The 23,943-nt window shown below is 34.3% G+C and overlaps 1 protein-coding gene across 1 annotated transcript; it reads right to left on the bottom strand.

Annotated features, from left to right (window-relative positions):
• Nucleotides 1–10,755: 10,755 nt before the first annotated feature.
• LOC108346730 (uncharacterized) lies at nt 10,756–23,479 on the bottom strand. The gene is made up of 10 exons (XM_052868155.1): nt 22,844–23,479; nt 14,449–17,550; nt 13,646–14,246; nt 13,078–13,262; nt 12,680–12,787; nt 12,370–12,526; nt 11,866–11,978; nt 11,381–11,458; nt 11,132–11,225; nt 10,756–11,007 (listed from the first exon to the last, which is right to left on the bottom strand). Exons 1-10 carry the CDS (start codon nt 23,477–23,479, stop codon nt 10,985–10,987), a joined length of 5,097 nt encoding a protein of 1,698 aa, XP_052724115.1. The 3' UTR covers nt 10,756–10,984.
• Between the last annotated feature and the right edge of the window lie 464 nt (nt 23,480–23,943).

Below are 23,943 nucleotides of genomic sequence, written 5' to 3'. Positions count from 1 at the left end.
CAGTGAGCGTTCGTCCTTCCCAGTGAGGGCTCGTCCTAGTGAGCGTTCGCAAGTGAGCGTTCATCCTTCCCAGTGAGCGTTCGTCCTAGTGAGCATTCGTCCTTAAGTTACATGTTGAGCGTTCGTCCAAATAGTGGAGCGTTCGTCCAACTAGCTAAGCGTTCGTCCAAATTGTTGAGCGTTCGGTTACATGTTGAGCGTTCGTCCAAATAGTGGAGCGTTCGTCCAAATTGTTGAGCGTTCGGTTACATGTTGAGCGTTCGTCCAAATAGTGGAGCGTTCGTCCTTAACACATTGATTTGAGCGTTCGTCCTGGATATAGAAGTGAGCGTTCGTCCTTAAAACATTGAGTGAACGTTCGTCCAATAGTGTCCATTGAATAGTACTCGTCCAAATAGTATTTTACAAATATGTTGAATTTTAAGTTCCTTTGCTTTTGGATTGAATTATGTGTACCAATGTTTGGAATATTATCTATGACATGAATTATGTGAATGTATGAAATATGTTGGAATTGTTGGGATAATATGGTGGTATCTGATTAATCATAATTGAGGTTAAAAGTAAGAGTAAGTTATGGTATTTAAATATTTCGGTTGCAATATATGAATACATGTTCATGTAATCGAGATTGGTTGAAAGGGTATGATTATAAGTGGGTTATGATGTACATGGTTCCAAAAGAAATATAATGAGATTTAAAATGGTGGGATTGAATCGGAAATTAAGATCTCTCGGTGGGATCGGTTAGTGTATGGAATGTATGTAAGAGGCTTCCATATGGGGGGTTATCCCTACACTCCAACGGTCTTTCATTCTCACTTAGAGAGGATCGACGCGTGTGGTGGGAGTAGAGGGAGGTCCCAGGATAGGCGCTATCACTGGAGGTCTATTTCGCGGTAACGGACTAACCTTGTGTATGTGATGATGCCCAATTTAACTTGTTAGCCGTTGCTAGGACTCGGGTTCAATCCCCAAATCCTTAGCAACGACGCTAAAAACTTGTTAGCTCAAAAAATACTTGTTGGGCTCGATTTCGGCAAGTGCACCGAATCGTTCAAGTAATAAACCAGTAAGACCGGGTATCGTTTTCCCAAGAGACTCGTAATACTAGAGAATTGTGCGATTAACAACTCATATAGACTCAATAACATAACATCAATATACAGAACACGTGCAGAAATGTAAATTCATACATAATTACAAGGTTGGACTTTGGTATTGAAGGCACTTGAAAATGGAAAAGACTAGAAATGGTATGAAATGACATTGCTAAGGTTAGTTTTCACCAATGCACTCTTGTGTATGACCAATTTCGTCTCCTCTCTATCAATTTACTAAAGTCAATCCACTAAAGCACTCTAGCCCTAATTCCTTAGATGAAAGAGCCTAGGTTTTCCTTATCAAACCCCAATTCCTTGGCAATCTAACAAGCAAAACCCGCATTAAAGAGCTGGGATCTAAGACAACATGTGAATCATCTTCCATTCCTAGAATCAATGACCCACAAGGACTCCTATTTCAGTTCCGGGTTTCATCTTACGTTCCCATAATCCATAAAACCCCAAAATCAAGCCATGAACGTTCCCATTACATGCAAGCTTTAAGATTGGAAACAAGAATACTAGCAATTGATAGAAAAGGCATATATATAATCAAATCATTCAACAATTACACAAGAATTCAAAGGCTACAAATAATCCCAACAAGATGGGTTTGGTTCTCCATTTCCATGGAGAACCCTAAAGCTTACAACATGGAAGATGGAAGAAGAAGGAGAACCCAAGAGGAAGAAGGGAGTGTTCCTACGAACCCTAGCAGCCCTCCAAGCTCTCCTCTCAGTGAAATCGCGCCTCCAAATGACCAAAGACCCATTCCCCTTCGTGTTTTGGGGTTAAATAGACTGGTCTGCCACATCAGAAAAATCGCGCCCGGCGCCCTCTGTCAGTCGCGCCCGGGCGCGAGACTCACTGGAAAGTCACGCCCGGGCGCCCCATTTCTCACGCCCGGGCGTGAAACTCTCTGGAAGCTGAAAGTGGACGAACGTCCTGGACGAGCGTCTTCTTAACTTGGACGAGCGTCCTCTTGTTAGCTCGCTGGACGAGCGTCCAATCGTACGTCCACAGGACGAGCGTCCTCTCTAGCTGGACGAACGTCCACTTCTGGTAGCTGGACGAACGTCCACTGCTCTCTTCCCTGGACGAGCGTCCTGCCTGGCTGGACGAGCGTCCTCTGCCTGTCTGGCTGGACGAGCGTCCACTTCTGCCTGGGACGAACGTCCTCTCTGCTAGCTTGAACGAGCGCCCATTTCTTCCTTCTGGACGAGCGTCCGCTCGTTCTTCCACTTTGGACGAGCGTCCTTTTCTTCGCCTTGGACGAGCGTCCGCTCTTCCACTCTGGACGAGCGTCCTCTTAACTCTCTGGACGAACGTCCTCATCAGCTCCTGGACGAGCGTCCTCTTTTGCCTGGCTGGAACGAGCGTCCCTCTCAGCTACTTGGACGAGCGTCCTCTCTGCCTGGCTTTTGGACGAGCGTCCTAGTCTTGTCTGGACGAACGTCCTCCATGAGCTCCTGGCCGAGTGTGCTCTTAGCTGCTGATGGCATTTCTGCGTGCTAATTTCTTGGTCCAGTTCTATCGTTTGTTGGAGAGTCTTCCAAGCTCATTTTTAGCTACAAAATAAGGGATTATTGATGAAAGTACATCAAAGTAGCCAAAAACACAAATATATAGAAAACAAGACAAAAGAAGAGGATTTAACAAGTTATAAGTTAGAAAGGGGTTGATTTTGCCACTAAAATGATGCTTAAAATATGGTAAAATTTAGCATTATCAATGGTCGGGTGAAACCCCTCGGCAATGGCTTTGCAAAGCAGTAGGGTCCATCACAAGTGCACAACCCGCCCCAGCTCTACATACATTCTAGTCCGGACAAGTCTGTCTATGAAGTAACGAGTCGGTCTATAAAGTAACGAGTCAGAGTATAAAGTAACAAGTCTTTAGATGTCAATTTACCATGTTTGGATGACTTTTGCATGTTGTATGAGTGGGTGGAATTATGGTTAATGAACATGCTATAATTGCTCTTTTATACGAATCTAAGTATGATAACATTGAATTTAACTGTTCTATCTGTATAACATGCTTTTTATATCTAGCTCACCCTTGCATTGTTTTTGTTATGTGCTGTTTGGGTATGTTTCTTTGGCGATGATCATCCACTTGGATGGGAGCAGATGTTGTCGCGGAGTTTCCCTTGGAGCAAGAGCGGGAGGTTGCTGATTTTGCAGAATAGTCTTCTTAGAATTTCCTGATTGAACACTTGTAGTGTTTAATCCTTTCAACTGTTTACGTTTAAATTATTACTCCTTTTATTTGGATGACTGTAATTTATCACATTTAATTACACGTCAAAATTCCGACTGTTCTCTATATTTGAATGTTAACGTCCTTATTATATAATATTGATTATTATATAATTGGGATGTTACATTAGAAGCTAGAGACAATTGGAAGTGAAAAGACTAGAAATTATGTGAATTGGTATTATTGGGGTAAAATATCACCTACTTCACTCTTATGCATGTAAAACTACATCTTATTCATTATATGCTAATGTCAATCTTCTAATTTACTCAAACTCAATCCCTTGGTAGAGAGAGCCTATACTTCCTTATTGGATTTCAATCCCTTGATAACCCTAACAAGTATTTCTGCTTTAAGAATTGAGATCTAAGACAACCAAATGTCTAAGTTTTACCCTAGATACAATTTCCTTTAGACAATTTGTTCCAGATCTAGATTTACACATATTTCCCAATATCAAGAAAACCAATAATCAAGCTATGAGTAGCTAATTCATAACAAGCATTAAGAGAATGAAAAAAATAATAGCGATCAAAGAAAGAAGCATCAATATATTCAGAACAATTGCAAATTACAAAAAAGTTCAATGGTTACATCAATCCCCCAACAAGAATGAAACTAGCACTCCATTATCATGGAGAGCCCAAGCTTACAAATGGTGGAAATGGAAGAAGAGGAAGACCCAAGGAACAAGGAAAAGTGTTCCCACAACTCCTAACCAGCCTTCAAGTGCTTTAGAAGAGAGATCTCGCGTTCAGCTACCCAAAGATTCAGATCTCTTCGCATTTTTGGGTTAAATAAACCAAATTTACCACATCAACAAAGGTGGCACTCAACAGTGGGGTTCTGGCACTCAGTGCCCTACTCCTTGGAATGCACCGCTCAGTACTAGCCTCTCTAGATTCAGCATTAGGGGGTGGCACTCAATGTTGGAGTTCTAGCGCTTAACGCTAGCTTCTCCAGAATGCACCGGTTAGCACTAGCCTCTCTAGTCTTCATCAAATTCCCTAAGTTATGCAGATTTGTTTGTATCTTTGAATCCAAGGTTCTTCAATATTGCTGACGATCTTTAGAGCATCCATATAAATATCAAAAGAGGGAAATTTTATCATATTTTTCACAAGTGTAACCAACAATATGAATAATAACAAGAACAATATAAAGAGAGGATTTTAAGTAAGAACTAAGCTAAGGGAGAGCTGAATTTTCCACTAAAAATGTACTTAAATAATGGTAAGAATTAGTATCATCGAACTCTCCCAAACTTATAACTTTCCTTGTTCTCAAGCAAAAGGTAACTTGATCTAGACAAGATAGCTCAACTATAATGGTTTAACAACTCAAGAAAACAACTTCACTAAAGACTATTAAATCGATCATGTTTACTCATTAGCAAAACCCACTCAAGAGATAATGTGGCTTTCACAAATCAAGCTTCAATTATGGTGCTTATGCATTATAGATCACACGATAGATGAAAAAGGTTTAATAAGGGATCAACAAAAATGGCAAAATGCTTTCATGAAATACATGGAACCATTCCTCACTAAAGAAGTGTTTCACTCAAGACTTTACTGTGTAAGGATGTGTTTCGTTCACTCTACTACAAAAGACTTTGCCTTTCGTTTCAGCTAAAATAAACACATTCATAAGCAAACATTTTTTTAGTAGTGCCTTTAACACTGAGGTATACACATCTTGTGAATGACTCTAATACCATATTAAAAAGTAAATTTTAAACCTATCTCAACTCTACAAAATCGACCTGTAAGGTAAGGTTTAAACCCCCCCCCCCCCCCCCCCCCCCCCCCACACACACACACACACACACACACATATATATATATATATATATATATATATTCTAAATTATCCTTAACTCTTGATGGCAAATACCCTAGTCATGGAACTTTCAAGATAGTGGAATCCATCCATGAAGATAACATCAACTCTACCTTGTGGGCCACCCTTGGAGCCATCATGGAGCATGGATTGAAACACTACAAAAAAGAAGGTCATTACCGAAGGCCAGAAGCCCTCGGAAAAAGCCCAAAACCGTCGGTAAAAGGTAATTACCGAAGGCTTATCGACGGCCAAAGAGCCCTCGGTAAATCCCTTGTCGCTAACATTTACCGAGGGCTTTTGCCCTTCGGTAATTACCGAGGGCTTTTGCCCTTCGGTAATTACCGAGGGCCAAAAGCCTTCGGTAATTACCGAGGGCCAAAAGCCCTCGGTAATTACCGAAGGGCAAAAGCCTTCGGTAATTTCCGAATGACGAATTTTCTGATGTCCAGTAACCAATTATCTTCTTCCTCATACCCCACCTGGTGGGAGTCTCACGCACAATCACCCATTTTATTGGTAATATTAATGGAAAATGTTAAACCAAGTTTATAAAAACATGCAAACAAACAAAAATAATGCATCTGAAGGTTACAACAAATTAATCATTAATCACTAAAACAATCCTCGAGGGGCAATACACACAAGCTAACAACTAGAAACCTCAACTTTCACTAAACTATCTTTAAAAGGCTACAATGCAAAATTATATATGTATATATATATATATATATATATATATATATATATATATATATATATATATATATATATATATATATATATATATATATATATATATATATATATATATATATATATATATATATATATATATGTATGTATATTGCTAAAATTATAGAAATAAATAGCTAATCATATGTAATAAAAAATATCTAAATTATATATATATTATTATGAAAATTCATATTTATTCCTTTATCATATTTTTGTTATCAGAGCATATCAGAGCCCCTCTACTTATAATATTGACTCATTTTTCTTAATATAAATAAAGTACTTGTGCTATCTCGGAAACACAATTTCAGCTTAATGTTTCTCTCTTTAACATGGTATATAGAGCCACTATCTCCAAAAGATCTTGTTTTCTCCCAGGTTCGCATTCTCTCTACCAGCTAGTTTTCCCTATCCTTAGGTTATTATTGCCTTTTCTCCAACTCTCTAGGAAAAAAAATTTCTTCCAACACCGTATCAACCTCCAGAACAGATTCTCTGATCTTTCCTAACCATATAGTTAGTATTGAGAAGGACGTCTAACTAATCTACATGGGCTTCCAATATCAGGTTATGGTTAAGTGAGTTGTGTATAAATCAATTTCACTACCACTAGTGAGTTCATTCCTACAGAAAATTGAGAACAATGGATAAAGACAGATGTTCAACTCTGTAGTGCTATTAAATCCACTATGCACAGCTCACTCAGACTAATTTTCAAACCCATGCCTTCATCAAATTTTAGGATTATCAATAAACCCTAACATGACTTCCACATCATTAACACTCCTCCAGGTTCCTCAGAAAATAAATACAGACACACATACTGTGTCTGCTGGGGAAAACACCGACTTTGTGTTAGTAATAATTTTGGATGCTCTCACACAAATAATTCTAAAAGTGTACAAAATGTGAACATTATCACTGCATTAGACATACAATTAATAGGTGATGGAAGTGCATGGAAACACCCCCTCATTCACACAATATTGCCCAAGCATCTACTGACATCACCTTCGCAATTACTCTAATAAGTCAATTTTTAAACTCTCATTGTCAAGGCCATTGGAATGCAGGCACACAGACCCTAAAGTATTCTAATAAGGCTCTAGGAAAAGACCACATTTATGAAGATAAGGGAAATACTCAATGTTGGGTACTCTAATGGGACTAAGCAAAGTCACCAAGCAATAGGCATTCCACTTCAGGGTAATTTTCTCTTGCATAGGTAATTAAAATTGCGAGAAAGTAAGAAATAAAAGGTTGTGGCAAAATCAAGTACAGTTGCAGAATAGAGGGCAATGGCATTAGTCATGGCACAAACATTTCCTCAACAGAACAGCAACAAGAATGTTTGTGCACCCAAGAACATTGAATTTCACTTACAAAAAACATACTAAGCTTTGAGCTGCAGCAAGAATGAACTCAGTACCACACGGAAGGTTTGCCTTGGATGACAGGCCGAGACACATCCTCTCTGACGGGCTTGGTCCAGCCCAAACCAGCAGAACTGGGCCTCGAACCACTTCCAGAATCACCGGGACCAGCAGGCCCACCTCCTGATCCTAGCGAATCGAAGCACTCATGCTCCTTCCGCAGAGAAGGAAGGTTCAAGGGGGGCGGAACGGAAAGCTTGGGTCCATCCTTGTGTGAACTGCGTGGCCGTGACGGAACCACCGCGGCTCCTGGGCGCTGCGATCTGACGGATCCAAGGGCGGTGGAATGCTTGCCATAGGACTTGTTCAGATTCACTGAGACGTATTTGGTGCCGGAATTGGCCGCCATTGCGAACCAAGTATGAATCGCCAAAGCATGAAAACCTTGCCCCGGATTGTTTTGACCAAATTTGTTGATGATCAAATTCGAACCCTAACCCTAATCAAGTTATTATATAGCAAAAAAAAATTACCCAAATGATAGGAGAGGAGAGGAAGATGACGTTTTGGAGGAGCAAAGAGGAAGGGTTTCTGAGCAAGGGTTTTGGACGACCAAACTTGGGCTACTGTAAAATGAATTGCAAAGAGGGAATAGCTGATTTTGGCCAAAATACTTCGAAGACATTACCGAGGGCCCATAATCCTTCGGTATTTTATTTCACCACTGCATTACCGAGGGCTCATAGGCCGCCGGTAAAATGCCGCCGGAAAAACCCACGTTTCTTGTAGTGGAAAGTAGTGTAGGATATCTAGGCCATTGTATTCGGTAATGTAGTTTAGGTTTGGTTAAGGCCTGTATTAAGACTTAAGTAGCATAGAATTTTCCTTAAGTTAGACATCCAAACCAAGTGGAAAGTGGGTGCCATGTGTCATGCTTCTATTGGAGAGAATTTGATTTTTAGAAGTGGCCACATGACACCTAGGGGTGGAGAGGATTTCTTTTTGGTAATGGCCACAAGTACCTCCACCATTGGAGATAATTTTCTTTTAGTAGTGGCCACATGATACTCTAGGAATGAAGATGATTTTTTTTGTGAGTCCACATGTCCTCCCATCATTGGAGAGGATTTGTGGACACTTGTCCACTCCTTAGAAGGCCTTTTTTTGGCCAATTAGAGTAAAGGTAGGGGATCATGCTTTTAGGGTTAGAAGCAGACACCCTTGACCTATAAATAAAGGTGTCTCCACCCTTTTATATTATCTTGGATTAATGTAATGTTATGTTGCCAAACTATGGCCATACACTTCCTAGATCAAGACTAGAGCAAGCCTAGAGGCCTCTAGTCACCTTCCTCCTTGAAAATAAAATGCCATTTTAGAAGTCATTTAGAGGGTCCCCAACATCAAATAAGGTATAAACGTCGACTCCCTTAGGATCAAACGCCAAATGACCTGCATACAGAACTGAAAAGTTATTGTTTTATTTCCTTTAAACGTCGACTATAGGCCCTTGACGTCTAACTCAAATTAGACGTGGACTCCCCCTTCCACGGACATAGGAGGAGCCGACGTCTAATGCACATTAGACGTCAGATCCCCTTCTCCGAACGTCAATAAGTTGCGAAAATACCTCAAAAGTAGTGCCAAAATGGAATTTTTAGCAATTAGACGTTGGTGGTGGGAGGGGGCCGATGCAAATGCCCTTTTAAACCCCAAAAAAATTAGAACGCGAGCCTCACTTTCTTTCACATTTTCGTTTGGGTTTTCGTTTTGTTCGTGTTCGTCATTGCTCCGGCAAGGTATGTTTGATTGATTTCCTTCCAATTAATTTATTTTACAACTTTGGTTTGCACCGATTAAATTTCATTTGCACCAATTAAAGTTTGCACCAATTTTGACTTATGATGCAGTTTTGTGCACGAGTTGATGGATCTCGACGGCGACATTGAGTGCCCAATCCCCATTTCTTGAAACTCATAGTAAATACAATTTTGTGATGTGCTGTAATCATTTTCTGTATTTTAAGTGTGACAATATTGTAAAAACAAATTATTTATTTTTTAAAAACAAAATTGACGTCGGTTTAGGAGGGGTATGACGTCAAAATTAACGTCCGGAAAAGGGAATTCGACGTTAAAATTGACGTCTTTCAATAAGATGTCGAATTTGGATTGAACGTTGAATGTCGAAAATAATAGACGTTAAAAGCCTTTTTTGCAGTAGTGATTCATCCAAAGAAACAATTCTTCATTCACATTTCCTAGTTTTGGTCCAACCTAACTAAGGAGTTTGCTATCAACTCTGATGAGTGTGAAACTTTCAACGTACATAAAACAAAGCAAAGGATGAGAATAGAAAAATATCTTTATTTTATTTTCCAATTTTTTGTACGACTCTCATGCGTGACTAAATTTCTTCTTGGATTAAATGTAATTTACTCAAACTCAAATGTATTAAGATGATATTTATACATACATAGTAATCTCATTTATATGGGTATCGATATTTTTGTTCGGTTCTTTAAGCTTCATTCTATTCGATCAATTACTTTATAACATCTAATATAATATTGGATAATCTTGTAATGACCTTTTTTGCTTCCAATGATTTGGACATATAGAATGTACAATTATGCAACATGGTAACTTTGTTCATAGTTATGACTATATTATTGGACTTTATTAAGTGAAAACTCAAGTCTAGTAATGATTTAGATGATGATGTTTGAAGATGTTTTGAAACTTTGTAACTTTCAGTGTATGTTGGTGAGTATTTCACGTAATGTATTCACAAGGTTTCTAATATTATTCTGCATAAAAACATATACTAAAATTAACTAAAAGAAAATTGTTTTATAAGATTAAAAAGATTAAAAAAAAACGTTTTATGACTTTGGTAATTATATGTAATGGATTAAATTATTTACAGAAATTTTACCAAATCGATTATCAACTTAGTTAATCGATTAAATTAAAATTATATTTAAATATTTTCAACATTCTTAGATAATATCTAACTAAAATTTTGTATAATCTATTAAATTTTTTTATAATAAATAAAAATAATATTTAAAATCAATTAAAACATGTCATAATCTATTAAAAATAATATCGTAACCAATTTACAATTTGAGTGAGAATAATCTCCGTATTCTTATCGGATAGTTTGACCAATGAAACCTCTATCTTAAAAATAACAAGAATAACCCTAACTACATACAATTTTGGTCTATTTTATTTTTAGTTGATATTGAAATTTTGATTTCTTTATATTCAATGGTAATGATATGCCTTTCCATATCTTAAAAATTATAAAAAACAACAAAATGATAATAATTAATCATAGACAACAATAGGAGAAATGAAAATTAATCTATTAATTTTGATATCAAATGCATTAAAAATATAAAATAAACAATAATGATGGTTTATTTGGTTTTATTTGAAAGAACATAATAGCTCAGGAAAATATGGAAAGACCAAAGTTTCAACACAAGCAACATTTATCAATATCTCGAATGCTCAAGATTTTCCGCCCCTTAATGTTTAAGATCCTCCCAACGCGGAAACAAAGCACTTTTTTGAGTTTTTCAACATCATCCAACCAATCCTTAATTGAAACCACAATTACACAGATCTTTTAACAATTCAACAAATTCAGAGTGGCTTAAGTGATCTCAGCAAGTTTCTCTGAAAAGGAAATGTCATTCAAAAGATAAACAATAAAAACACATTCAAGTGATAAAATTCATGTCATCTCTCTTAGAACAATATGAAGATAATTAACAAAACGTACAAGAGATCTTCTAATAACCTGGAGAAGCTTTTTGAATGTCTTCAACACCAACATCTTCAAGTTCTATATTCACAACTGAAAATGGTACATATATTTGAGCTTCACCATGTTCCTACATAGATTCAATCAATCCGTCATAACATCAGCTTCAATCTCTTTATATTTTATGAATAGAAAACAAGCAATACTAGTTTTTAGCATGGGAAGTTATATATATAATATTTCACTACATTCAAAAGTAACTGATAAGTAAAGTAATGAACTAACTGATTCTGACTCAGTTGACAACGCTATCGTCTTCTCATATGGTGATGTAGTTCCATCTTCACATGTTCTCTTTATTCTCTACATAAAATAAACAAGATATTAAAATACTTGTTCACATGATGTTTTCTTTGTAAGTGGAAAAGAGTTTCTGTTAAGCATTTATTTAACATGGAATCCTCTTGATCATTTAAATTAGTATTTGATTTTTGTATAGTATTTTTTTTTTATTACATCCACAGTGTGATAATGTGAGATTAATTATTTTAAGGAGGGTTGATTAAGGGCTTTTGTTTTATCTTTGTGGTTGTTGACCGTTCAACAAAGAAAAATAATTATTAACTCCAACATTAATTAAGGGCAAACTAAGAAAACCTACACTAACATAATGGTTATTTGGTCTGAAACTTCAATTTAAATTGAATATTTGATTCGATGTTATTTTCATTTAGATATGTTAATGGAGATATAGATTGATTTCTGTTGACCTTTGATGCAGTCAACTCACTCCCTGATGCTACTTCAGTTTTAGAATCATCGTCAAGATTATCCGGCATCTCCAGTAATATCTTCTTTACATGGTGATATGTCAGTTCTGACCCTGTAATAAAGATTTGCATAAAATAAAGAAATTAGAATGAAATCAAAATAAAGAAAACAGAGAAAAATGAAAAAATATGAGGGTAGTATATATTTTCTTCATCAATTCTTTTTAACTATCACTAAAAGAAATTTTTTAAATATCAATTAATTTTAAAAACAAGAAATAATTGGTCACAGCAGTGACAAATATAGATATTAATTTATCAATTAAAAATTATTAATTTCTAAAATAATCATTCTTATGAATCAAAAATTATAATTTATAATCAATTAGACTATAAATTACTCATTAATATTAAATTTTGATATTTTACAATTTTTTATATTACAATTTGCTCAAATGGTATGGTAGGTAAAGAAAATAAATAGAAAAACGAGAGTCACATAACCTGTAGTATTAGTATTTTGAGAAACCACTGAGTTAGTATTTTGAGAAACCACTGAGTTAGATGTTCTCTCAAAGTCTCCATCATTAACATCTTTGGTTGTAGGAAGCTCCATGTTAAGATCTGAAGATGATATCGCCATTTGTTCTTCTTCATTTTCCTGCATAGATTCAGTGAAACTATCATCTTGTAGGTCGTTAATGCTCATAAAGTCAAATTAGCAATATCCCATTACTACTATGTGTTTTATTGGCCATGTTACTATAATAAAACAAAAAATTGAAGTCATCAAATACAAAAAAGAAAAACTTACTGGTGAATGTGTTTTGTCTTCATCTTCTGTTGTTTCTTTGCTTTGGTTCTCTACTTCCTCCAACTCATTTGATCCAACGTCATTTTGACGTTGGTTGTCTTCGTCAATCTTAGTCAGGAATAAAATTCAAGATTTTGAGAGATAAAAACAACCTTAAGAATAAGTTTTTTTTTTTATATTTATTTATTTACTAATAAAATAATAATGTTAAAATATATCATAATTTTATTTAAAATTTAATTATTGAGTTTCTTAAGACCTTTATTTTTATTTTGTTAAGGTCTAAATTAATTAATAATAAAAAACACGTTATACGTTGTTTTCTGGAAGCTTAAAGCAATTAATAAAAAGGGTTTTTTGAGGTCTTATTATTTTAAGGTTTAAAACAAGGACTTTACCTGTTTAAGTATTGGGCTGTCTCTAATCTTAGCATGACTCCATTTACTGCTTATCGATGTTACTTCAACTTGAGTTGCAACTTCATAGCCTACTGACTCTCGACTGCCAATCTCTCCACCAAGATAAAGACCACAAAGAATATCAATTAATCTTTTTGATATATCCCGATCTTCTTTAAAATATCCTACAGGAAAGGTTAACACCCTCTTCAAACAAGTAACAAACAAGAATACAAAAGTGTGTATTCTAATGAATCATAATTTACAGTTAAAACTTTAAACATATATGTTTTTTAAAAAATAATGATTAAAATTCTTCAATGTTATATTTCTAGAGTATATAGTTTGTTATAATGAATAGACTAACAACGTTTACACTCTTAATAACATAGTTTTTAAATATTCTAAATGGAGCATCTGTGTATGTACGTTTCGTTTTTCACATTCTCAGTTCAATAGACCAATCTAGTTTTAAAAGTGTTGAATTGATTTTTTTTTAATATTCCAAGCTTGTGATATTATTATGCAAAACGAACGCGTAATGTGTAAAAAATATAGTATTTAGTACCTTTGGCAGAAGCAAGAATATCTCCAATACTTGGAAGGGATGAAGAGAAGGAAAATTTTGGACCATTCTTCACCCAACTATGCTTTACAGTGAGAAATTCAATCTTCTGGCGAAGGCTTGGAAGTTCAGCAAATACTGCAGTTTTCAGATTTGGAATCTCAACCTTTTCATCACTGTTCCCTTCGAATACTTCCTCTAGCATACTTGCTTTTACGATTACCAGAACTTCTAACTTTGGTAGCGTTTTGGAAATTGAAATGGGAAAGACACTTTTCAATTTGTTGCATTCTTCTATGACAAGTGCTTTCAGCCTAGGAAAAAATGGCTTTCTGTGATTCTTTGTATCCTCTCCAATTATCTGCTTTAATTCATTGCATCCAAATATGGTAATTGCATGCAGATATGGTAAACATTCCAACATAGAAGCACAAAATAGTACTTCAACTTTTTCACATTTATCAATTAATAACTCTGTAACGTTTTGTAGAGTGACAAAAATGTTGGAGCCCACAGGCATCTGAGGTGTATTATTGAATGCAACTTTTGTCAAAATGACAGACATTTCTTGCGCAATCACATCATTTGCATTGGAGTCATTTACCTGCAAGTCATTCACCATATTCACTATATATACAGTATATAAATAGAAACCAATCTATGTTTTCTCTAAATACATTCTACCAATAATAAAATTGTTATATGGTTATAATTACTATATAAAATGATAAACCTGTACCTTAAGATAAATTATATGCATAAAAATGAAGAAAATATGTATGCTAAAAAGGGTAAGAAGTTATTACCATTGAGTTAGAAGAGTCTTGCAATTGATCTGTGGAATCCAAAGAAATTTTGGTAGTTTTCCGTTTGTTTCTATATTTGTGGATCCAATGTAAAATCTCACATTTCATGGGGTTTGATTCTTTTTGTTCTTTCGACTCATCTTTGGAAGATGACTTCTTTACCGATGGACACATGAAAATGTCTAAAAAATTAGGCAAGTATTCAAGAACAAGTCGTTTCAAAGTAGTGAATAGGAGATCCTTTAATTCTTGATGTGATTCTTCCTCTTCATGCTTATCTTGGAATGGGCAAAATATGTATTTTAGTCCTTCACAATACACTACATAAATAGATTTAAGTTTTGGAACATTTCGAGGAACAACCACAGGAAGTATAGAATGTAACAGGGGACAATGGGCGACATGAAGAGTGGTTAAATTTGGAAATACTGAAACAATACTCTTGTTATCATTATGAGCATCAATTATGTCTTCTCTTGAATCTTTCCTTTTGCTTTCATCTTTCACTATACTTTTCAGTTGTCGACATCTGGTTATCGATAAGTTCTCCAACAACACTAGGGTTTGTGCGGTCGACAACTCAAACAAAGATGTCAACATGGGACATTCCGATATAGACAAGTGATTAAGATTGCAGAGGGATACGTTGCTCTTAAACAATGTGCCTTCAAAATGTATGCAATCAGATAGGATGATTTTTTCTAAATTTTTCAGAAATTCAAAGGGAAGGGGTCCACTGCATATTTCTTTCAAATTTTCCATACTTTTAAGTTTAAGTACAACCAACTTGGATAAGGCATTTTGCACACGAGAGTCATTATTGTCAATTAGGCATGCGAGTTGTGAAATATCTTTCAAAGCAATCTCAACTAGATTATTCATACCTTCTTCATCATCCGGAAAAATAATGTCAGGTATGAGGCTTTTCCATACTCCTTCAAGTCCATTTAAACATAGAACTTCTGCTTTTTGCACTAGATTCTTGAATGTCTCTTTAGAAAAAACTTCATCAGCCATGAACATATTCAAGGAATTTCTTGCAAAAAATTCCTCCGACATCAAGAAGCAAGAAAAGTCTAATATACAAAACCTTTGATAGTTAGGAAGTTGTACTTTATGAGAAGTTTTTGAAATGCCATTATGAATGAAATACAACTCTTCTAATGAACTGCAACTTTCAATCACTTCAAATGAATTGTTCCGTTTGAACATACAATCATTCAATTTCAACAATTGAAGTTTTCCCAATTTTGCAATCTCTCTCGGCAATTCAAGGAACCAACATTTCACTAACTCGAGAGTCTCAAGGCCTTGTAGTTTTCCAAGAATAGAGATGTCACCTAAGATGAAATTTTCAAGGAGTAAAGATCGAAGATTGGTTAGCAATTGAATTGATTGTGGTAATGACATCATTGATTCTTCATAAGTATCGTTTGATAAATACAAAACTCGAATTCTTGATACATTTTCAAAGAATGGATCTGGGACTTTGAGATAATAATCTTCCATTTCATTCAGATAGATAATTAGAATATCAAGTTTAGATCCATCAAACTTCAAGGAAAACAGATCCTTGCTCTTACCTTCGCACAACAAATATTTAATATTCTTCCCCTTTTCAACCATTGTCATTGCATTCTTGTTAGATGTATTCACTGCCACAATCTCCTTGTTAGCTATCGATAAAGCCATTTCACGAACCAAATCATGCATTTTTACACTTTCAAATTCTTCATTCAATAATAAACATGAATCTATGAGTTTGTATTTAGCTACAATAACTTCATTACGATATGCATCGTAATTGTAATCAACATCAATTTGCTCGACGAGACCTGCTCCTATGGCAAACCTGACTAAAAGTTCTTCAGGTATTTCTTCATCATCTCGAAACAAGGAACATAGAAGGAACAAATTCTTAGCTGTTTTATTCTTCATATTATCATAGCTATACTTTAGACATGTATAAACTTCACTCCAATTTTCATCACCAGGTTGGTGCATGGACTTTTGTAAGGATTTTAAGGCTAAATCCCATTCTTTTTGACGTGTCTGACCCTTTAAACTACGAGCAATAACAACAATTGCAATTGGCAATCCTTTACATTCTTTGGAAATTTTGCGACCTATATCAAGAATGCTTTTAGAGGATTTATTACTTAAAGCAGCATGCTTTTGGAACAATATCCATCCCTCTTCCTCTGGTAAGATATCAAGTTGAATTATCTTCTCACATTCCATTTTATTGCATATTCGTATATCGCGAGTGGTCACAAGAATTCTACAATTGTTATGGTTGCCCTTAAATGGAATACCTATTTCTTCAAAATTGATATCTCCCCACACATCATCTAGAATCAGAAGAATTTTTTCACCATTAGTTAATCTATCCTTCAACTTTTTAGGCCTCTCTGATTCGGTACAATCCTTCAATAACAGTCCTAATGGTCCTGCAATATCATCTTGAATCTCTTTTATATCAGGGGTATTAGATATTGTAGTATCAATCACTTCATTATAACATTTTGACTTCTTAAGCTCCTTACCCACCTCTTTTGCTAATGTTGTTTTTCCTGTTCCCCCCATCCCTTGCAATCCAATCATATAGTTGTTGTCATCTTTCAAGGCATTAAAAAGTTCTTCAAATTTCAACTTTCTACTTTTGAAAGAAATGTAATTTTCAGAAGAGTGATATTCAATGTCAGGAACATCACGACTGATTCCAACATTTTCAAAGTTGCGTTCAACAAGTCTTCTAATCTCCTTTGTCTTACTTTCCAATTCCTTCCCCCTACTATATTGCCATTTGCAGTTAGGACACCATCCAAAGAAACATGTCACTTTCTTTTTGGTGTCTTCTTCAATAAGTTCTATAGCTTGCTTTTGCCAATGTGTGACATCTTTTCGTATGTTATCACCTCTTCTAGTTGCCACTCTAGCATACTCTTCCCATGTTTCCTTTTTTGCTATCAAATTTTCCCTTTCCTTTTCAAAGTCATCAGTAATGCATGTGAAGCAACAAATATAACGTGATTGTTCTATTGTTTCATTAATCAATTTCTCCAGAGTTGACTTTGCCAAATCAGATACAATGCTCACCATCTAAATCAAATTGAATACATGAATTTTAATTTATAATAAATTGTTAGATTTTTTTAATGCATTGAAGAAAGAGTAAATCGTTTGTGTAATCCATGAACATGGAATACTTATAGTCCCAAGACAAAGAATGTAACATATATCTCGACTGAATGGATATGTGTAATGTAGTTAGTTAATGCATATTAGAATTACTTTTTAAGATGTCACACCAATTACTATGCGATAATATACACACTTACAAAGAATTAATAACACAGATAAAATGACATTGTATACATCCAAATACAATAGAAATTTAAAAACATTGCATGGAATGGTATTTATCTACTACTGTAATTAGACTAAGTTTAATATGTAATTTAGAGAGTGAGATGTTCACTATCCTCATTAAAAATCTTTTACAATATACAAACAATATCAATTCACAAATATTAAAGTCATAAAATCACAACAAATTCATAAATAAGTGAGTGTTTTGATATCAATGTAGCATACGTTTTTCATTGATTCTTTAAGTACCCATTTGAATCAAACAAATTGTAACATTCCAAATACATATATACTGTTTTTATTTTTATTATGATTGAATGATTTGAAAAAAATTTGTTTCATGAATTGCAATGAAAGATCGATTCATATGAAATATTGCATCTAATTCAAAGATTAATAATTAAAGGTTTCGTCCAAACTAGATGTATGACAAAACCAAATATTGTACTTTTGTCTAGTGAAGTTGGAGAATAGATAACACTTTGTCTAATCTCTTATTTCATGAAATACTGCATAAGTAGACAAACCTTATGATCTCGTCTAACACATTTTGAAGAGACATTAGAAGTGTGTAACACAATTATGACGAGGACTAAATAATTCACAAACTTGCATTAAAAGGAATAATCATCTTAACCAAGGACGTTGTTTCGACTAAGTATTAAAACATGGTATAAGACTAGTCATAAGTAATAATTTGATAAGGATATAATATCATAGGTGAATAGTAAAATGATGGCAAATTCCTAGTCAAGGGACCAATTACAAAAGCAAAAAGAAAAGATCTAAGAGGCTTGGGCTTTATCTGGCCTAAGTAGACTCAATGTTCATCTAGTTAAGGAAGATATAAAGACTTAGTCTAAGATTCTTTTGTAAAGATTAGAATAGGATATTTTGGTTCTTTGTATAATGAACCAAGTAATATAGGATTTATTATTTGAACCATAGGGCTTGACCTAAAAGTCTAGTTTAGATCTAAAGGGAGAGATAGACTTAATTTTTGGGCTTGATATGAGATGCATGAAACTAGGGTTTCTTAAACCTAGGCGCTAGGGCTGGGCAAAAATAACTGATCTGTACTGTACTATAGTTAACTATACAATATTATACTTAAAAAAACTGATCCACTTTTACTAAAAGTTCAGTATACTATTTTATGATTTAGTTTTTAAAAACTGAACTTATAACAGTTTCGGTTCAGTTAACTGTGAGAACTGTATCTACTCTCTTCTCTTCTCTTCTCTAGTTCCAGTTCAATTGCTCCGTCTTCCTAACAAAACGTTAATATTAATAAAAGAAAACGTTCAAATAAAAAATTAATGATGAATTTTTTAAGACAAAATTTTTTTATCACAAATTTTTATATTTTTTTATGAATAAACATATATTACTTTTTAAATAATATTATTTTAAGTAATAAAAGTAAAATATATTTTTTTAAATTTAATTTTATTAAATGATTAAGTAATATAAATCATAAAAAAAAGACTATATTAAAAAATAATACTTTAAATATATTATATTCTTTAACATATTATTAAATATGTAAAAATATGTTAAAAAAACTTTTAATGATATTAAAATGTGTGTAAGCGTACACTAAAATAACTATTTATTTTAAAAATCAATTTACTTTAAAATAAATATCAATATTGTTATTTTTAAATGATAGTATTTTACATACTAAAAATAAAATATATTTTTTTAACGTTAAATTTAATTAAATGAATATATAATGAAATATCATAAAAAAAATAGTAATAGCAAAAATAATTAATATTATATAAATATTATATTATAATAATTAATAAATATTAGTTTAATTTTTACATAATAAAATATAAATAATAAATAATTGATTAATAAAACAATTTTACGAGAAAACAAAATAAATATAAATAAAAAATTAATTTAAAATAAAATAAGTAGATAAAAAGATAAAATAAATTATATACACATATAAAACAAAAAAATATAAATAAAAAATTAAAAAAATAAATATAAAAGTAAAATAATATTCATGACAAAATAAATATAAATAAAAAAATAAAAAATAAAATAAATAAATAAATAATAAAATAATTTCCATACACATATAATAATAAAAGAAATATAAATAAAATAGAAAATAATAATATCAAATAATTAAAAAATTAATTTGTAAGACACTTATGAATAAAATAAAATAAATATTAAAATAAATTTCAATTAAAAAGAACGTGTATTGTTATACTATTCAGTTTAAAAACTAGTACAATTAAGTTTAAAATTAGTATAGTTAGCAGTTCAGTTTAAAATTAGTATAGTTAATAGTTCAGTTTAGTTTATATTGTAGTTTAGTACAATTTAGTATAGTTCAGTTCAGTTTGATAAAACAAAAAACAGTTCAGTTTAGTTCAGTTTGTCTGAACTGTTTTACAGTTCAGTTTAGACAAATTAGTTTTTAGTTCAGTACAGATTTTAGTAGTACAGTGCAGTTTCAGTTCTATTTGCCCACCCCTACTAGGCGCAAACTTGGAGTGCACTACTCCTTGAGCACACCATGACAAGGAAAATGTGACTTGATTAGGTGGCAAGTCACACTATATGCATGCTATCTTTTGCATCCAAAATTCAAATTTCTAGAATTGTTTTTGGTTTTACTTTATGAAGATCATTTTTACTGTTTCTTGGCCTGTAAATAAAGGTCTCTACCTCATGTAAATAAGCTTGGTTTTATTAAAGAAATGTTGTCCAAATTGAGTTCGATTTAGATGCTTGAGCTCTCCTTAGATTAGTTTTATTTTTCATACTACTTTAGGCTTCCTTCCTTAAGAGTTGGCCTCACCTTTCCCTAGAAAGCTCACTCTAGCTGAACCAGATGCCACCAAATCTTCATCTCTTTCATGCTTTTGCAACCTCATTCTTCTATGGAGTCACCATACTCACAGTTGCGTTGAAGAAGCAAATAACACAACTATCATTTGGTATCTTGAGTCTTGTTTGCTCACGGCCTAAAAGAGATAAGTTTTTCTTCTCCAATTTTTTTCTAATTCTGACATCTTTTATATGTGATGTCTAGAGTTGTTTGTACCAATTTGTTTATGTTCATATGTCTTTTGTTTGTTTCAAATATTCTACTTCTTCTTGAACTTTCATTTGGCTTCTAAGTGTTCTTTGAATTTATACATAACTGCTTTTACATTTTCTTGAGTATTTCGTTAGGTGCATTTGCTTTATTTTATTTTGTCATTTTGATTTTAAAATTCTTATGTTATTTTATTAGGTACATTTTATTGAGTATTTTGTTATTTTGTTATTGTACTTTGTGTTTAGCTTCCATTTATTTTGTGTTTTTCTTGCTTTTACTTTCCTCAACCTCTTATTTTTGGATATCAGTTGGTGTTGTTTCCTACTTAGAGGTATGGGAACTCATCTTTGGAAGTAAAAACAAGTGGAGCTACAAGAGAAATACACAATCGAGTGCAAAAACAAAACAAAAGACGCAAGAGCGAAGGAGTAGAGTGAAACACTTAAAGACTTGTAAGTTTTGAAATTCCTTTCTATATATTTCTGAGTTGTATTTGTTTTAAATTCTTAATTGTGTAACTTGGCCTAATTAAGTCTATTGAGGGAGCCTCAGGTGTTCTTTCAACTCTTAACTAGAACTTTAATCATATATTAAAATGTTTTTACAGGTTGAGTTTGTCCTACACCAACAAGCCTCACCTTAGGGCTGCTTAGTGTAGAACTTTATTCCTTGCTTTGCTTGCTTTGTTTTATTTTATAGCTTAATGTGTGGCATCTTTGTCTTTGACTTAATTCCATATTTAAGAAGTTTTGTGTAAGAATATATAGTTCCCTTGGCTAGGAAAGATTTCTAATTAAGCAATCTAAGTGATTCATCTATCTTTCTTAACTCAAAAAGCTTGCTATCTACTTCTTCTTTGGAATTTCTCTTAAAACTAAAGTTTTAAATCTTAGAAATTCAAAAGAAACCTAAGATAGAGAACACTCATACGAAGTTGATAGTGACTCTAGTGAAGGAGAATTTTTTTAACACAAATTGCTAGAGAATTAAAGTCACTAAAACATAGGAGGAAGAAAAAGGCCCTTTTAAAAGAAAAACAAAGAATTGAAAGAGGCAATTAACTTGCCATCTTAGAAGAGGATCTTACAATTCTAAGGAAACAAGAAGAAGCTTTACAAAGGAGAAATTAACATCTTTGTGATGAATATTCACTTAACATATCAATATGTTAGATTATGGTATCTTCATCCCTATCTTATTTTGCATTCTTCTTTTATTTATTTTTCTTGTGTCTCTTGAGGATTTAAATTTAGAAACAATCTTACTCTTTCCAAGATAGGATCGCATCACCTCCGCCTACTTCTGATGATTTTATTCATAAGTATGGGGTATGTAAGTTTGATTTTATGAAAAAAATGCATGAGAGAGTGAAACACCAAATACAACAACAAACACATAGATATATGAAACAAAATAACAATGGAAGAGGGAAGTTATTTTTTAGGAAGGGGATTGGGTTTGCCTCCATTTGTGCAAAGAAAGATTTCCAAAACAAAGGAAGTCCAAACTCAGCTCCCATAGGGATAGTCCCTTTCAAGAGATTAAAAGAGTTAATAACGCATATAGGCTAGATTTGACCAATGATTATAAAGTAAATGTTGCTTTTAATTTAGTGATCTTATTCCATTAGGTAGCATGAATGATAAGGCAGACTCTCTAGATATGAGGTCAAATCATTATCAAGAGGGAGAGGATGATGACAAACCCACTAGTACACTAAAGAGAAATGACAACGGTTTTGCAACTGAGGTATATACAGGCGAGGCAAAAAGTGGTAGGTTTTTTGCCTCGATTCTAAAAGGAGACAAAAAGATGTATGTTTTTGCCTCGGTTCAAATGCAACCGAGGTAGTAGGTGTTTCTTTTTATTGGAAGAGTCTTTTTGCATCGTGGACTCGAACTTAGTGAGCAAGAATTGCGGAGACTCGATGAGTCGTTGAAGTGAAGTGAGGACCTGAGAACGCACGGCGGAATTGTAATCGGAGGAAAATATGGACTCGATCTCCGACAACAGTTTTGAAGCCACAGCGTGCATATCGAGCACGCGGAACAGCTTCTCTAGCGACGATTTCTTTGTTTTGGCAAAGAGTTCGGGCAATTCATAAAGAAGAGAGGCGTCGTCTTTGGAAATCTCGACGCAGCAGGATTCTCTTACGGAATCTGAGTAACTAAAGACGTTGTCGTAGAGGATTCTCTCTCCGCTAAACAGAATTCTAACGGCAATCCTCACCGCCTCCAACCAACTCTTGATTTTTAAATCAAGCACTTCCCAATCCATCATGTTTGCGTGCAACGAGCTCAGTTTCTCAACGCCGAGGCGATAAAATCCTTCATCGATTATGGATTTTCGGATCACAATGTAAATGCTAACGCACTCCTTTGCGTAGCCGGAAGAGACCATGCAGTCGACAATTAATTTCATATCCGCCATGGCGCTTGAGGAAACCTGTTCGACTTCGGTGATGGAGTCACCAGCGGCACGAATATCGTCATCTTCGGTCACGAAGTCGTCGTCGCAATCGGAGCAGTTGGAATTGGCGGAGGTGCGAGAGGATCTGGCAGAGACCGATTCGGGGTCAAGGTAGTACATGGTGGTGAGATGGAAGGTGAAAATAGAAGGCGGAACAGAGAAAGAAAGGAATGGGGCCGCTAGGGTTTTTATTCTACTTTCACAAAGGCATCACCTTTCTCCGCCAAAACCTGCTCCTTTGGTCTCGCTTCTCCGAACGACAAAGACCGAGTTGCAAAACAAGCTTTAGTCTCCCTCCACCAGCACCAACAGTCTCTGCTGCCTCATCAGTCTCGTCCTTGGCTTCCGCTTCTCCCGCCTGGTATTCTTCTTCTTGTTTTCCACCAGCTTCTACACTGTTGAACAGGACGGCGGCGGTGAGCACTACGAGCCGTGTGGTGGTCGGGCGACACGGAAAGCGCATTAAGGTTGGAGCACAGAGAAGAAAGAAAAAGAAAAAAAAAAGAAAAGGGAAATGGGAGATGAAGGAGGAATGCCACGAGAAAATATCAAATACCAAACAACATCGGCTCCTAGGTCAACCG

The sequence above is a fragment of the Vigna angularis genome, chromosome 9 (assembly GCF_016808095.1).
Source record: "Vigna angularis cultivar LongXiaoDou No.4 chromosome 9, ASM1680809v1, whole genome shotgun sequence".
NCBI classification, from domain to species: domain Eukaryota; kingdom Viridiplantae; phylum Streptophyta; class Magnoliopsida; order Fabales; family Fabaceae; genus Vigna; species Vigna angularis.
Note: the sequence above shows the minus strand (reverse complement) of the source record. Positions and strands in the feature narration are given on the sequence as shown.

What these genes read in the sequence shown, in the direction of transcription:
- LOC108346730 (XM_052868155.1), bottom strand. Translation starts at nt 23,479, where the DNA reads ATGTACTACCTTGACCCCGAATCGGTCTCTGCCAGATCCTCTCGCACC. An exon ending in ATTCCGCCGTGCGTTCTCAG is followed by an intron (nt 17,551 to 22,843) that starts GTCCTCACTTCA and finishes AATTTGATTTAG; the next exon opens with ATGGTGAGCATTGTATCTGA. An exon ending in ACAGCCCAATACTTAAACAG is followed by an intron (nt 12,788 to 13,077) that starts GTAAAGTCCTTG and finishes TTCCTGACTAAG; the next exon opens with ATTGACGAAGACAACCAACG.